At 37.2% G+C, this 13,392-nt stretch overlaps 1 protein-coding gene across 8 annotated transcripts in view; it reads left to right on the forward strand.

The window, feature by feature from the left end:
• The window catches only part of LOC124169667 (piezo-type mechanosensitive ion channel component), a 301,915-nt gene that overhangs the window by 244,397 nt on the left and 44,126 nt on the right, over positions 1 to 13,392 (forward strand). For 6 of the 8 annotated variants that reach the window (XM_046548327.1, XM_046548320.1, XM_046548321.1 and 3 more), the window contains 2 exons: positions 2,728 to 2,874; positions 12,578 to 12,697. The exons of 1 other annotated variant lie outside the window; for it this stretch is intronic. In XM_046548327.1, the coding sequence (XP_046404283.1) occupies positions 2,728 to 2,874; positions 12,578 to 12,697 (267 nt within the window). The remainder of the gene's footprint in view (positions 1 to 2,727; positions 2,875 to 12,577; positions 12,698 to 13,392) is intronic. One more of the 8 variants, XM_046548326.1, reaches the window with a different exon arrangement.

Consider the following 13,392-nt stretch of genomic DNA (forward strand, 5'->3'; position numbering starts at 1 on the left):
TAGGGCATAAGGCCTTTGGTTTAAACATGGTTAAAAAGCTAATGTTTAGAATATAACTTTACCCAATCAAACTTGATGATGTATCAATTCATTATTAATAACGAACAACAACTGAAAACGTACTAACGAATATGTATTGTACGCTTTAAAGTTTTTTAGGTTGATACGCCTAAATGACGAGAATCTTAGTCATCCGTCCGGAACGTTCGGGAAAAAAATGACGAGAATTCTCGCCATCCGTACGCAACGTGTTAATAACTGAGGCAATGACCTATTCTTTACTTTGCACATTCTGTACCCATTGTAGGTAGAGCGCTTCATCAGTTAAACTGGTCCTCCCTGTCGGGTTTGCGCTCTCTCCATTACCTACTCCCCAGAAATGCTATTGGCTGGGTCTTAGCCACGTGGCAATGATTTTCAATCAAATTCATTTTACCATCTTGCGCAATTCATTTCAGACCTGATTTTGGACTCATGTTGAACCGGTAAAAAAGTTGGATTTGTACTTGGGAGAAGTTTGAAAACCATGACCTGTATTGAGTGTGTTAAGTTAGCAATCTTCAATAACTAAGTGATTCTGCAAAGAATTCACATACTCAATCTTTGTCCTCTTTAGATTATCGGGTAATGAAGGTATACATATTCACATATTCTCAACATGCTTCATGTTCATTAAGTGAGAAATCATTAAAAACATCCTCTCTTTTTTAAGCCTTTTCTCAACAGCTTGAGCATAATGTGATATTCTTGTCTGCTTTTATCTGATTACATCAAATTAGTTTTAAGTTTCTGCGAGCTACTCATAAAACCCTGCAATGATTTCCTGGTAAAAAGTGAGGGAATATATATCTTTAGTTTGCTGAAGGCCAATATCTTTTAGCTCTGACCTTGTAAATTCCTTGCAAACACTACCTTGGATTGGCCAATTTTAGTTCCCTTAGTTAAGTTCATATTTTGAATCTAGACTTCAAGTTTTGCATCAGTAATTAGATTGAAAAACATTGAATGATAAATGCTCCATAATGCTAACTGTAACTAAGAGAGCCTGGAATACATATGTTTGAAATTGAAGGAGGTTCATTTTATTTCAAATTATGCTTCTTTGCAGAATGGGTAGCTCACTAATCAGCTTCATCATCTACACGATAAAGGAGCTTTGTAATTTTCTACTTTAGCAGGCAATTGATTTCATTATTTATGGTAAAATACATACTACATATCAGATGTGAAATTTGAAAAAAATCTTCTTGCCATCAAGATACTTCTGAAATCCACTCATCACCACTGACAGAAGATTTACCCTTGCAATTAAACTTCCAGGATGATGTTAAATGCAGAAATTTCTGAGATTGTACATTATAATCTACAGATGCAGACATGTGGTATATCATGTAGTAACATTTTCTGTTTTTATGCATGCTGCAGCAATATCATATGTTTTATTTCAGTAGGAATTTATATTTGTTGCCGCTCCAGCTGAAAGTTTTTCATCTGCATTTGCACAAATAGGAGATGTAGACATTTTTATTTCATACACAGCATTATCATTGTTTTTCGTGGGCATCCTTGAGATATTTAGTGATTGGCAAGTTTAGGAATTTTTATGATTAATGTTGTAGGTATGTTAAGTTACATCACAGCTTAAAAATGACAATGCCACCATTTTAGTTAGATGGATGTGTACTGCTCTCCTCTCACTGGTAATAGCCTTTTGTTTATGTGACAGTAACCTTGGAGACCCTTTGGTGCTACTCATCCCTTTTTATTTATAATTTTATTGATTCGTTTTATTCACCTGCTCTATTTATATTCAGCTCTGTGATTGTCACCCTGTGATAGCCCTAAAAAAAATATTGCGGCTTAGAAACTATTACAGTTGTGAAATACTTAACGGGTCTCCAATGTAACCGTCTATTTGAATTTCAGTGTATCTTTGGAAAGGACGGGGAACATTACTCTTCCAAACTGTATTGGTCATACTTAACACATGACTTTTACTGCTCAACCAGAAAACCATGGTCAATAAAACTTCATTGTAATTCGTGTAAAGACTTCTGTAGAGCCTTGTGGTTTGAGAGGCTTGGTTAGTTGATTTTCTCTCTAGTTCGCCTATTCATTCTCTATGGAAATTTTTTCACACTTCCTGGAAAATATGTATTCTTCTGAAGAAAACGGTTGAATTTGGAAGAAAACACTGTTACGAAGCCTCTTTAATTTCATATTTTGTGTGACTCTTGCTAGAGTATTTTGAGGCACCTAACAAACCTCGAGGCAAAATAAAAATCAAGCTTGATGCTCTTGCTTTTACAATTCTCTTTTGATACCTTAAGGCATAAATCTTGACATTGGAAGAAAAAAACAACATTTATTTAAGATTAATTTCAACCAAGTTTTCACATTATTTGTGGCATGTTGCGACAGTTCATACAAAATTCATTGATACACTGAAATTCACCAAATCTGCATGAAATGTACATTTTAGTTATAAATGACGAATACATGTGTATCAAAACTGATGAATGGGATGAAGAACACGATAGTTTTTTGTGCCTGTGATCCTTGTTTTGGTAATGCATTAAATATTGTGGAATAAATTTATACCATATTTTTAGTAGAAGCCTTTAATTGATGTGATAGAGTTATCCAAATGTTTCTTTATGCATGCGAAGTATCGCATGTTTAGAAAAGTTATTTTTTGCACATCATATTTGCCTGCATCTTCTCAAGGTCTGGAATTTACCAAGATTCTGGTGAGGCGACGACTGAATCTAAGGTGAAGCAGGGCGCAAAGGGTGTAAAATCAAAGACCCATGAGCAAAAGGCTGCTGCTCAGGAATTGGACTGGGAAAGTGATGATAATATCACCGAAGAAAGGTAATGCTTAGTGAATTATGATGAGACTTCTTCTCAGCTAATTATAGTGTAGAAGGTTTCTTGGGCTTGAGTGTAGGTGGTGAGGTCCACGGCTGCCATCATTTTGATGCTAGAGTTCTCCTTTGTGACACTGGGTTCTGAATAGTAGAGAATCATGGTATCATTTGCATTAACAGCTCTTGAAGTAAATGGATTGATCATCTCTGGACTTACACGAGGGCAGTAATATGTATATTTAGCCCGACTTTCAAACCGTCATGAGAAGCCCTGATGATGTGAATAACTTTTCCGTTGAGACGTCGCTAGACTTGGACCTCATCAACCACATGGAATCCCAAGAACTCGTATACTCTATATCGTGACTCAGTTCCAATAGTATGTGATTCACTCAGGCCTATTCCCAAGTTTCAATTTCAAGTAGTCATATTGGAAAAGTATTTACCTGATAATGGAAATGGGATATTCAAATATGCATTTATTATTTTATTTATTTGGTTGAGGCATAAATTGTGAGGCATGATATTCACGTTGGTACTTCCCCAAAATTTTTCTTTACCTTTTTAATGCTCAAAATAATATAATGTGTTTTATAGTGTTATTTATAGCATTTGCAATTCACCATTCAATATTTATTTGTACATTCTTTTTATTCTAACAACTTTGCGAAAGCATAAGGAATCTGGGTATTTAATTGCCTTTAACCTAAAAAAAGAAACATTAGAATGATGTTCATATATTTTCTGTAATTCAGATTTTTAATTTAGCTTTTTTAAGTTAAGTTTAGTTTCACTAAAATTGTTATTCACAGTTTGGAGCATCTTGGTCTGGACTTTAAGTGTTGTGCAATCTGTTGGTTTTTGGTTAGTATTTGGTCTTGATTTTGTTGCTGGTTATTAAGATGACTCTTGGAAATTCTTACCCTTATTGAGACTTTCTGTCATATTCCACTACCACATTAGTAACATTATGATGCCTACTGGTTGTATCCTGATTTTTTCTTAAAAATTCATATATACAGTAAAACCTCTATGTAGTGAACCTCTTTACATCGTAAACCTCCATACTTTGTACTATCCCTCTGGTCCCGTCAGATTTACATGTGAATTTATAGGAAAACCTCTATATAGTGAACCTCTTTATCTCGTAAAACCTCCATACATCGTACCAACAAGACAGCCCCGAGGCGGCCTAACTACCTCCGCAAATCGTACCGAGACAACTAGAGACCATTAATGCAGCCGCATTTACCTACATGGAATGACATTTTCAACGATAAATGTTTCACGCTTATTTTTTTCTTATACACCTTAAATAATTTTCACGTTAACCATTAGTTAGGGCATCCAACCATCCTAATCATATTAGGTGACGTAAATGAAGACAGAACACATCGTTTTCTCTCGAATCACGGTCAAAATCGCGCGATAACACTCGCTTTCTTTTACTGATGGCTTTATTTTCTTGTAAGTGCCTACATACTATGTTCAGTTCATAAAAGAGGCGACCAGCGCAGCCTATAATCACTAGCTGACGGAAATATTTCAACTAACGTCACTCCCATCCATGGAGACAGAATTACTCGACCGCATTGCTACTTCCGCTTCTAAAATTAAAATATTTCGAGAATTTTCCGCGACTTAAATAAATCAAATACAGTTTCGCAATTATTTTATTCCCATATTTCCCGGTGTAGCACTTTCTTACTACCGCCTTGGTAATTTTTTCGATGCTTTCGTGAACAATCGTAGTTTAAAATTTATTGCGCTTAGCGACAGTCATATGTCTTGCCTGCGTATTTATGCCGCGAAATCTGACTATTCCATCGGGAGTCAGGGACGTCAATTTCTAGCAATACTGAACGAACATCAATCCATGCGCGGCAGTTATAGGTGAAGGAGGCAGCTAATTAGCTGGTATGCGGTAGGGCAATGAAATTTTTTGCCGTCGCCGCCGCATTCTGAAGTAATTCGCCCAGCATTCTCACCGAGAAATCACGTCCTTTCGCTGACCTAGCGTTTCTGTGTGCCCTCGACAGAGTTTTTCTTCGGAACGCTACGTGCATTGTATTTTGGAGAGAGGGAATTCAACAAAATTTTCAAATTTACACTCAATTTTTTGTCTATTTTTTTGCGGTAGTCACGTGTTTATTATTTTTTAATAATCTTTAACAAGTCACATGTTATAAGAATGATAAATCAATTCTAAAAGATATAATAAGGAGTATTTTCGATTATTTGCCATAAATATGAAATAATATGAAAATTACTTAATTAATCATAGGCTGATGATGGTTTCGAGAAATAAAAGAAGGCGACTACTTGACATTACCACATAATTAGCAATTTTCCTAGCCATCAACGAGGACAGGCAGAAGGCAGTGACCTTTGGAATACCATCATTCACCCTCACATCTATTTTAAACAACCGAGGAAAAACAGAAGAAACTGGCTAGGCTGCACAAATAAAAAAACTCAGGCAGTTAAATACAAGGATGAAGAAATTATGTTTAGAAATATAAAACTATTGTTCTTTCCTCCGAACACTATTAGTAAATTACAACCCTTAGACCAGGGAATTATTTCTTAGGTCAAAAGGCATTAACGAAAACAGCCAGTGATTTATTTACAGTGAAAATGGCAATAAAAAGGTGCTCGTGGAATTGAAAACATTATTTCGAAAGAGTTTGAAAAAAATTTTAAGCAAACCCATTAACTAATTTATTTTCTAAAAAGGCCTCTTCAACAATTTACTTTTACCCTTGTGTAACCATTAAATTGTAAATATATGTTCACTTATGCATACCTATATATTTAAATATATTAATATAATGGCTTAAAAGACAGTAGCACCTTTCATTTCCCAAGGATATGAAAAAATGGTGCCTACCACTAAAACCTCTCTATAGTGAACCTCCATACATCAAATCTTCCAAATTTTGGTCCCCTCCATTACGATGTAAAGAGGTTTTACTGTACATAGTATGCATGTGTATATGTGAAATTTAGTATGTATTATTTTATTGTTTATACGTAATAGTTATTTGAAATAATTTGTTTAGATGATGATGGAGAATTTCTCTATGCATCCAATGAAATGGGTTTAGGATTATGATCATTTTCTAATTCCTGTGTAGAAATGTATCACATTCATCTCTTTTCAATCCAATGAATTTGAGGAATCGATAAAATGAGTCGAGAAGTGAGTTTCATCCTCCGATCGGCAATAAAGCATGGCATATAAAACAAAGGCATGGAATGTGTTCAATTCAGCATTCACAGGGAATGTTATTCCTTATGAAAGTACCTATTTTTCTGTCTGTGGGAGTGCGTGAAATACATATGGGAAGGAGTCATTAAATCTGTTAAAATGGCATTATTATTTTGATCAACTGCTAATATAGATTATAAATTTGGAAGAAATTTGAAATTTTAACCCAAAGGGACCAGTTAAACAGTTTGAATCATCCACAAATTTGAATTGCAGTGGTTTCTGAAAAATATTACTGCGAACTCATGTTGGTGAATGAAATAGCAATCCAATATTTATTAAATTAATTAGCTCATACATATTTCTTGTTTTTTCATAATTTCTTCTTTGATAGGAGTGAATTTAAAACACATATACATATATAGTTCCTAGTGCCCACCAGTACTGATTATTTTCGTCGTACCCCTGACTAGTTTGTCGCATACCCCTAATGGGTACGCATACCACCGGTTGGAAATCACTGATTTCTATCATATTTCTCTATAAATACCATAAGTAAAATAAAATTAGATTGCTGGCTCGAATTTCATTTGTCCTTAAATTTTAACTGCTGTCTGAACATCGTGTTGCTTGAGAAAGATGTCCTCGAAGATGGCTATTAAGCCAGGGAAATATCAGAGAATGTCATTAAGAAAGTCATGTGACAACAATGTCATATTAGAATTGCATTTCAGCAGCTGGTCACTGTCCTTTGCTGCAAAATTGTTGTCGAGAGTTGTATGTATCATGCTTTGGCTAAGAGTATGAGGTTTAAAAAGAGATTTTCCCAGCCGGAATTGAGAATGTGTGTGACCATGGTATTCTAAAGCTATTCAACCCACTTAGCATCCATACACAAATTACTGCCTGTAATGAGTGCAAAATGACTCCTTGTTAGGATAAGCTGTCGATACTCAAGTGAAGTGTGCTTAGGGGTGGCCTTACTAGGCTTCACAATAATAAAATGGATCAAATTCAGTAGAAGTTTTAAAAAAATAGCCATTAGCATAGATTTTTAAGCATCATATTATCTATTTTGTTCAAATCATATGTTTTGTTTGGAGAAAGTCATCATGTGAGCACTATGGTTCATAATAAATGTAAGTGACCTTTTGTCTTGTGAAGATACATATGTCTTGTTAAGTATTGCTACTCAAATCTGGTAAATTTAGCCATTTAAGTTTTTTACTCCCTACTCGCAGTGAGAGCAAAGGAACAGTGAAATGTTCAAAAATATTCAATGAATAATAGGTGTAACTTAGTGGAAGTATTGCATAGCCATAATATAATTTTGTAAATCTAAACAAACATTCTGATGTTCATACTATCAGTTGTATCTCATATTGCCATATTCAAGTTCAATATTGCTCCTGAATACGCAGATAAGCACTGAAAATATGTAGGTATTTAATTGAAATATGTAGGATCAGTAAAAGTTTTTGCGGGAAATAACAAAAGAGCACTATGAATAGAAAAGTGGTGGCTTAATCAGTGTCATGTTGGAGTTATTCTGCCTTTTGCCTTGTGGTGGCTTTATTTTATGAATGTAAATGTAAATCTGGATATATGTATTTAGTAAATTACAGGTAGGTGCAACCTCAAGTGCATGATTAAACTGGTTATTATAATTATTCATTAATGAAATACTATTAATATCCATTTGCAAGCATTATAGCATTATTGTCTCTAGCTTGAATTTTGACTTCTTTATTGCAGGATTCATTACTGCTCTCTTCTTTGTTGTGTATTCCATGCCTTTAGGTGCATTTATGTACAATGCGGGAAAATATCCAAACGAAGTGTGTGCAGCCACTATCAGTCTGTGAGAAGTTTGGTTTCCTTTTTGATTGCATGTTATTGATAGGCAGAATCCGACAATGGAAATTCAGTCATGCCGCATTGTCTCCCTCTTTTCACCATATAGATTGGTGATACACAGCTTGTCTGCCCTGAGTGTGATTTCAGCCCTCCCACTCAACCGTGAATAAGCCGTGAATTTCGTCTACCGTGAAAAAACCTGGAAAAAGGCGTGAATTTCATCATCAAACCTTAAAAGTATCTCAATCTTGATAATAATACTACGATTGACTGATCAAATTCTATATGTTAATCATATTAATATTAATTAATATTAATATTATTAATTAATATTAATATTTGATTTGTCAGGCACGCGCAGACTCTTAGTCTACGCATTTCTCTACACACGAATATTCGAAGTGTAGTAATTGGTCCGTACTATATGACGATACATTGACCGATATTTTCCATTTTAATGGCGGAAGTCTGTTATTTTGTCTAAGCGTTTCAATTTCAATGATGGCTTGGGATGGACTTGTATTCGAAAAAGGACGAATGAAATAACTTGCATTTCTAATGGACCCAGAATGAACCATTTACGAAAATTATCTGATTTTAACTCGAGGTTCAGTTCCCACACAAAATTAGGGCACATGCCATATGCTTTAAAATATGAGTTTGCCATTGGAATTTTACTTAAGGAAACATTTCGACAGCAAAAAAGCTTTCAATTTATGGTAATAGCTCTCAATAGACTACGCTCACCTCGTTTGAATTTATGTGAATAATAAAGTAAAAGTGAAAATAACGTGTTACAGGAGGCATTTATTTTGTCTTTACATATATAATTAAAACCAAGTGCATTATACCCCGGTCTATCGTTCCCGCATTGATCGTTTTCTCGCATTCATCGTACGCCGTTCCTGGTCCCAAATAAAGTTCCATAAAGGCAATGTAATTTTTCCGGCATCCATCATTCTACGAAGTATCGTTTTCCCGCATTGATTGTTTGAAGATCGCGGTCCCGTCGTATAATTTTCCCCCACCCATCGTTTGACGAAAATGAGACGAAGTATTTCAACGTGTTGTTTGTAGCTAATAATGACAGATACTCCCAGGAGATTGAATTACTATAGGGAGAAGCTGAGTGCCGTGGGATAGTTACATTAGCGCATTTCCCAAGATCCGCTATCCCCCTCCACTCAGAACTCGCCTCCCCCCCTCTGAAGCTTTCCTCTTCTCGTAAATAGAAAAAAGTTCCCAGCTCGCGCAGTGATCGCATTACGAAGACCTTAGCTGCAAAAAAATATCAAGTTACACGGGAACAATAGAAACGTGTTTCCTGCCCCCCCCCCTTTTCTCATCCACTGACTTTTTTCAGCCTAACTGCTTCTAAGTCCCCAGTTTCTGGAGGTCACTGCTGCATGAATCACCTATTAGCCCAAAAGGTGTCTAACAATGAATTTCGGCAATTAGCATTATATGTACTTATATTAGATGGAAATATTTGTAAAGTGCACGTCATTAAAAAAAGAATGAGACCAAACACGACGTATTTCTAACGTTATTTAAGCAGTTAAAACAAGAAACTAGTTGGAAAAATACAATGACGATTTCTGGCGAAACTCGACATCCTCGTAGCTGAGCTTCTCGGCAGTTAATGTGGTACTTTTCCGAAAACAGGATATCAGGTTATTATCAGTTATCAAAATACGAGTTATACTATAAGTCTCACTTGTAAGAGTTACTGAGGAAGGGATATCTTCTCAAGATATTTTGTTTCTCCCTACTAACAATCCGAATTCATCTACTCATCTGGCGCTACGATAATTAGAAAAGAATGTGTAAGTTGCCTTCTCTTTAGAACAAAAAATTTCATGGCGCAGTCATATGTTTATGCTTCACCCTCTGCAGTATGTTCTGCGTATGACGTACGCGATAGCATCAGTTTCGAACTTCACCTCGCACGAGTGGTTCCGTACTTTCCAGGGTGGGTTGACTTCAAACTAGCGCGTGTTTTTCGTGTGGGCTTAATAAAGTAAGGTTTCTTTTATTTTAGTTATATTTTTATCCGTCTTCGGACTATCGCTCTTCCAAAAAAACAAGTGAGTACTTTAAAAGATGGACTGAAAATAATTGAATATGAAGAAAAGCATCCGGGATAGAAGTGCGTGAATTGGAGAACGCCTCGGGCTATCCGCTAGCACATGGCGGGAGGGGTGGGGGTAGAGCGAGCTACCAGGTGAAAACAAGAAGTGGGATGAAGCCGAGTCTCAGGCGGGCGTGCCGCTGACGATTAACGCAACATTGTTCACGCTTTACACATGGCCTAAATTACACGAAAAATATATTTATTAGACAGGAACATTACAAATAATTGACTATTTTTGGCCTATATGATCCATCTCACAACCAATCACTGCGCTGGCGAAAGCGGTTGTTTTAGGCATAACATTCACGTTGCTCTCGTGAATACGTGTACTGGAAATGGCGTTTCATGGATTTTTACATCGGAGAGAAATCCATAATAGCAGGGTAAATGCTGAGTGGGGAGCAAACATTTTTAGTGAGGTGGCGTGTTCCTTTAGGATATTTGAAAGAGATATTATTTGAATCAACAATATGATCTAAGTGTCTCGATAAAGTGCTAGTATTCCTGTAATTGGCTCAAATCTTCTTTGAATCCTTTAGCAAATATCATAATTACGCGCCAAAATCCTGCGTTTCCTGGGACATATGCAACCTATCCAAACATTCCCGTAGTGATCGTTTTCCCGCATTCATCGTTTTTTTCGCCCATCCCCCTGAAAAACTATAGATCGAGGTTCCACTGTAATTATATGAAATTAATTTTTTGATTTATTACATTCTATAAACAATTTTAATAAATATTATCCGTGATCTCAGGAAGATTGGGTAAGGGAAATTTGGTTACTGTGTCGTAATAACAAGGTGCGCAAAAAACAATCTCTTGGCGAGGAATTAAAAAAGGACTTCCGGTGTTCAGAAGGAAGAAGGTGCTAAGGGCATTCGCATATTAAGGGAGGCCTTGGTATTCGGCGTCCGGGTGCGGTTGGGTTGGGCCTTTAGTTGGCCCTGAATTTTCCAAACGTTGACGTCATAACAGATATCACTTTTCATTGCTGCGTTTACATTCACTGCGTATGTCGCATACGTTAATTTTTAGTTAATATACGGCCGGTGATTATCTTATTGTTGACTTATAAACGGAACATGAATTTGACAACATTTGACAACAGACCGTGAAAACCTGAAAAAAAGGTGAAAACTTGGAAAAAAACCCGTGGAAACCTGGAAAAAACCGTGTATTTCATTATTTAGGTAGAGTGGGAACCCTGGAATTGCACTGGCTCCTGAATACAAAGTTGAATTTGAGTGAAAAGCTTGACATGGCTGGAAAAAATGGGAAGAGGAATAATGTGGAGAATTTTCTGCTCAAGAGTTTAATGGAGCATTACCAAAGCCACAAATAAGGATGTACTGATAGGCCACCATTCAGGAACTAGTTGTGTAAAGAGGGAGATGATGGGACGTGTTTGAATTTCCCTCATCAGGTATTGGCCTAAGAAGGACATGTCATCGGAAAAGAGACCGTATAGCTTGCACTGTGACAGTGGTGGCTCAAGCATTGTCGTGGTACTTTTTCCTCCCATAGTAGATGTAGTCTGTTGCATTATGAAAAGGGAATTTTTGAAAAGAACTGCAGACAAGCCATTGACGACCCTTTTTGGAGTTGCGAGCGAGTTTCCTTGGAGAGCAAAAATTCCTGAGTGGTAAAATGTTGGCCACTACCAGGACTCAAACTAGGGTCCCCCTAATCCATGGCAAGTGCTCTAATCAATTGAGCCCCATGGAATCTTTTTCTCTTGTGGAAGGTCTTGGGATTTTGAGAATATGCGACACAGCATGACATCTTGGTCGTATAGATGATGTAAGGTGGTAGCAAGAAATATTTGGGGTTTTCAGGGGAGGGAATTCATTTCTGGGGGTTTCATTTGGAGGGGAACACTTATAAGAATATCACTGGAGCATTTTGAGGTGGTATGAATCCCCCCTTGCCCTGATCGCTATGGCCTTGAGATGATGTCTTGATAACTCAAAGGGTTACAGCACTAAGCGAAAAGTCAGAGGGTCATGTTTCAGTTCACTCTCTCACTCAGTGGTAAGATTGTTTTGGATAGGTGAGGGTTGTTGCACTTAGGATTATTGTATTGGATGTCCAAAGGCTTGATCTGGGATTGGATATGGTAAGTGATACTCCTTTATGGAAGTTTTGCTCTTGATTGGATGGAAGAAAAGAAGGATGCCTCACTGAAGACTGGGCCTAATTGTGCTTTTGTGCTGCTGTTGCGTTCATCACTGGTAGTGGCCTCTAGGAAGCCCTTAATCGCTTGCCATCCTTAGTGGACTGCAAGGGCCTAGCACCTAGCAGCATGAACCTTGGTTAATTGCCGTGGGAATCATGGAGCCTGTATAGGATAGTGGTCTGTGCCATGGCCTTAGGGCTGTGGTTTGATTTTTGGCCGAAGGGAATTTTTTCTTTGGCAATTAATGTGGAATTGTGCTTGAGCATGGGGCCAATGTATTGTTGATGCGTTGAACGCTGTGTCAGATGTAGGTTGTTCTCCTCATTCAGGCAGGGGGTCACCTCGGAGACTGATGAAGAGCACGTTGAGAAGGATGGGGTGCCAAAGATTCTCATTTGGCCAGCCAGCATGGATAAGGGGCTGGATGAACCGTCTGAGGTTTCCGGGAGGTAAATCAGCCGCCAAGCATAATTCTTGCCATGATATGGTTTCCTCTCTCCTCATCTGCCTGTCAGAGTGAATTTCAGGCCTGATGAGCCGGGAGGCGATCAGTGGACTTGGATTTGTTTCTCTACCTTCTCTTGGCTTACTCTCTCATATCAATGGCTCCTTGCTGTTCATGCTCAAACAATTTTATCCCTCCAATGCACCAAGCGCTTCAGGCACTGCTCTTTCTGTTGGATGCATACGCTGATTGTGTGGCGTGTTGTGCAATGTTTAGCTTGCAATGCCTGCTTGTGGCATGTTTATTTATGCTACTTCTACTGCTTGGATTTTATTTTTTTTAGTTCTTGTGGCACATTTGATTATTTTTCCTAAACTGATTTTTATCTCCTCATAGAATCCATGTGGTTCTTATAAATTTTCTCTCTAAATTGCCTTAAAAACTGAGTTTCAGGGCAAACTATCAAAATCAGTGGTGTGTGGATTTCTTACAGCTCTTCTTCCAATTAGTCAAGAGGATGAATCTGGCTGTTTTTTCAATGAATTGTATGGACTTATAGAATCATCATAGCCAGCAATAGAGTTTAAGCTACCTCAAGAGAAATTTTTTATTGACTTAAGGCAGGAATCTTTGCGATGTTGCACCCTGTACCCTGTTTTTAAGAAATCAGTTTTTTTCTGCTAGGAAACTCTCTTTAGA

The sequence above is a fragment of the Ischnura elegans genome, chromosome 12 (assembly GCF_921293095.1).
Source record: "Ischnura elegans chromosome 12, ioIscEleg1.1, whole genome shotgun sequence".
Classification (NCBI taxonomy): Eukaryota; Metazoa; Arthropoda; class Insecta; order Odonata; family Coenagrionidae; genus Ischnura; species Ischnura elegans.